Consider the following 3300-nt stretch of genomic DNA (forward strand, 5'->3'; position numbering starts at 1 on the left):
TGGGAGAAAGTATCCTAAATCGATTGTTCAAACAGCTAAGCAATACACTACGGTTAATGCAAACCTGCCAGCATTAACATAGGAAGAGAGAATGAATCTCAGGCTAGAGATTGTTATGAAGTGGAACAAAAGATGAAGCATTGTAACTTCAAAACTGCTCTTTCGGGACTCATTATTAATCCTCTTCATCCTTTTATGCAGCTAGTCCTGACGGTATTTCATCGTGCAATTGTTGTGAGACACCTCTGGTTGAGATCAAATGTCCTAGCTTATACCGTTGTGAGACGCGTCTGGTTGAGATCAAATGTCCCAGCTTATACCGTTAGACACACATCACCAACAAGTGAGAAAGCTTTACGAAAAAAGGGTATTTTCTGGTTAGAGGATCAAAAGGAGTTGTAATGCTTTCTCGAAAACATAGCTACTACACCCAAATTCAGTGCCTGCTTCTTGTTGCTGATAGAGAAACTTGTGACTTTGTCTGTTGGACCCCACATGGCATATTCATGGAAATAATAGCAAGAGATGAGAGTTACTGTGAAAAAATTGTCAACAAATCAAGATCTTTTTTTGTAAGTACTTGTTACCAGAGCTATTAACTCATAAATTTAAGTAAGGAGTAATTGTGTCAGAGAGTGCTACAAATGAGGAAAATGAGGATGAAACATATTGTTTTTGCAAGGAACATAAGGACAGAAAGATCATTGCTTGCAATGGTCCTAAGTGTGACATTGAATGGTTCCACTACAAATGTGTCGGAGTTTCCAGAAAGCCAAAGGGAAATTGGTATTGTCCAAATTGTCGCACTTAATTGTTAAAGTGGTTCACTTACAAGTATAATTAATTGTTATGTATTTTGCTTCTTTGATTATTATCCAGTAAAAAATTTTTCTGAATCAAGTATTCACACAACTGATTTACATGAATTTACTAAAGCAACACATACAGTAACAATTTTATCAATAGTTGTAATGTCTTTGTCAGATTTACGTTTAATAAGGTTAATAGGTAGTGTAGTTTGCAGTATCTTGTGCTTTTTCTTCAGCTGCCCAATGACCCTCTCAACATGAATTCGCACCCGAGACATCTGTCGAGATGTTTCCACTTTCATACCAGAAAATTGTTTTTTGCCTTTGGTAAAGCCTGGAATTACCAAATGTGCACCAATAGTTGCAATGTCATCAGAGACATTGAAGCCTCTGTTGGCCATTATAACATCTCCATAATTGATTTTGGTCAAGAATCCACTTTGTTGTGTAATTATCTTATCCAATGCTCTTCTTCACCAGGCTTTACTGATAAAAGAAATGGCACCTGTTGGCGATATTCCAATTAGAACTTTTATGGTGTTGTGCTTTTTGTAGTTACTATAAGTAGCTGCTCTAGCATCAAAGGACCTTGGTCTTTGAATAAACACTTCAAAACAGTCTATTATGCACACCACATGAGAATATTTTTCTTTGAAACATTTCAGTAGGTTTTTACGCAGTGTTTCAGAATCAGGCCATATAATCAACTGTTTTAACTCTCTGTAAAGAATGTTTAGCCATCGGTGGAAAATTTTAGAAAACAAACCTTCATCAATATTAGCTCTGTATGCTATGTCCTTGTTAACTAGACCAAGTCGTAATTTAACCAAAGTATAAAGCAATTCATCTTCTATGGTGCAGGACGTAGTAAATGGTTTGGTGACCATTGGTTTAAAAATTGTACAGATCATCTGGAAAACTTTGAGTGGTAAACCAGTGTACAATACTGACTTCTGGCTGTCCCTTGTCAAAGATAAAGCATCTAGCTTGTAGGGATGCAGATACAAAGATGTTCTTAGAGCATTATCACACAATTGTTTGAGATGCGACAGCTGATTTGCTTGAGATTTGCATATAGTGAGCAATTTATTATACTGCACCCTAATCTCTTCATTAGATTTCATCAGGAGCTCATTATCATACTGTAACTCACAAACATCAAATGAAGACTTCTCTAGTTCCCTTTGCAACGAATCCTGAGTGATACTTACAGCCAAATCGTCTGGAGGAACCATGTTTGTATGCACATACCCATCATTACTTTGATTAAGGTTCGCCAAGCTCTCTTGATACTCATTCTCTTCATTGTTCTCCATTGCTTTATGTTCAATGCCTTCATTGTCATCACTGCATCTTTCATCTTCCTCTAAATCTAACGAAGTTCGATCAAAAACAATTTCATCCACAGCCAACGCTCTATTGTTTCTTGCCTTGTTGGCATTTAGAGGAATACCAGCAGTGAACCTTTTCCTTCGAGTCTTAACTGTAACGACTTTCTTGGCCCTAGCAACAGCCCTCTTATATCGCTGTAGAGCATTTGCCCCGTCGACTTGTTTCTCAACTTTATTATAATCAAATACTGACGGCACATAATCTATATGTTTAGGATTATTATGGTGTTTGCCTAAAGTATACCAACAATAATAAAATCATAATATGAGTACACACAAACTACCTACCTGTGACAAAGTGTCTGCTGCAAACTCTAGTCTGCTCCGTTGGTGACCAGTTCTCATGTCTGATAGCAGCTATCCACCTATCTCTCTTTAATGGATCAACAGGGAAACAATTAAAAGACAAGTTCTGTCCTTTTTTATGATGAGAATGGCAGCCAACAGCACAACAAGATGGCATTATTGGACACCAAAATGGCGGTTTTGAAATTTTATGAAATTTTTTTCTCATTAGAACAATACGGTTTATTCATGAATATATTTAGCACCAAGAGGTCTATAGAATGGCTTGTAAAAGAAAGTTGTGGTCCCAGACAGCGATGGAAGAAGCAGTGAAGACGGTTATAGATGAAGGAAGTGGTCTAAGACAGGTGGCAAGAGCGTATAACATGCCAGTAGAAACATTAAGAAGGCGAGTGAATGGTACTGTAGAAGTGGATTGCACTGAAGCCTGGACCCGCAATAAGGATATGGTTTATGATTATCTAGTTCAGATGTCTGAGATGGGATATGGGTTATCACGGGAAACAGTGATGAGCATTGCCTATAAGGTAGCAGGGAAATTGAAGAAACAGCATCCATTCACAGGAGAATCTGCAGGTTGTTCATTGCTAGACGGTTTTAGACATCGTCATCCAAACATCACCATTTGCCCTCCACTCCCTCTTTCATATAACAGAGCTGTGTCAGCTAATATTGATAGTGTGAATGATTTCTTTGGGAAGATTGGAGGAATATACGGCAGGCTAAATTCAATATCTAAGCCTACGTGCGTTTTTAATGCAGATGAATCTGGTGTATCTATTGTTCATTGCCCA

At 37.7% G+C, this 3300-nt stretch overlaps 1 protein-coding gene across 1 annotated transcript; it reads right to left on the minus strand.

Moving 5' to 3' along the window:
* Positions 1 to 1282: 1282 nt before the first annotated feature.
* LOC100637682 (uncharacterized) lies at positions 1283 to 2663 on the minus strand. Its single transcript, XM_011408203.1, has 2 exons — positions 2489 to 2663; positions 1283 to 2433 (listed from the first exon to the last, which is right to left on the minus strand). The coding sequence occupies exons 1-2, from the start codon at positions 2661 to 2663 to the stop codon at positions 1283 to 1285; spliced, it is 1326 nt and encodes a 441-aa protein (XP_011406505.1).
* Positions 2664 to 3300: the final 637 nt, after the last annotated feature.

Source organism: Amphimedon queenslandica, unplaced genomic scaffold, assembly GCF_000090795.2.
Source record: "Amphimedon queenslandica unplaced genomic scaffold, v1.1 AMPQUscaffold_13070, whole genome shotgun sequence".
Classification (NCBI taxonomy): Eukaryota; Metazoa; Porifera; class Demospongiae; order Haplosclerida; family Niphatidae; genus Amphimedon; species Amphimedon queenslandica.

Coding starts and splice junctions, on each gene's coding strand:
- LOC100637682 (XM_011408203.1), bottom strand. CDS start 2,663: ATGCCATCTTGTTGTGCTGTTGGCTGCCATTCTCATCATAAAAAAGGA. Junction 2,434..2,488: donor CAGCAGACACTTTGTCACAG/GTAGGTAGTTTG, acceptor GGTATACTTTAG/GCAAACACCATAATAATCCT.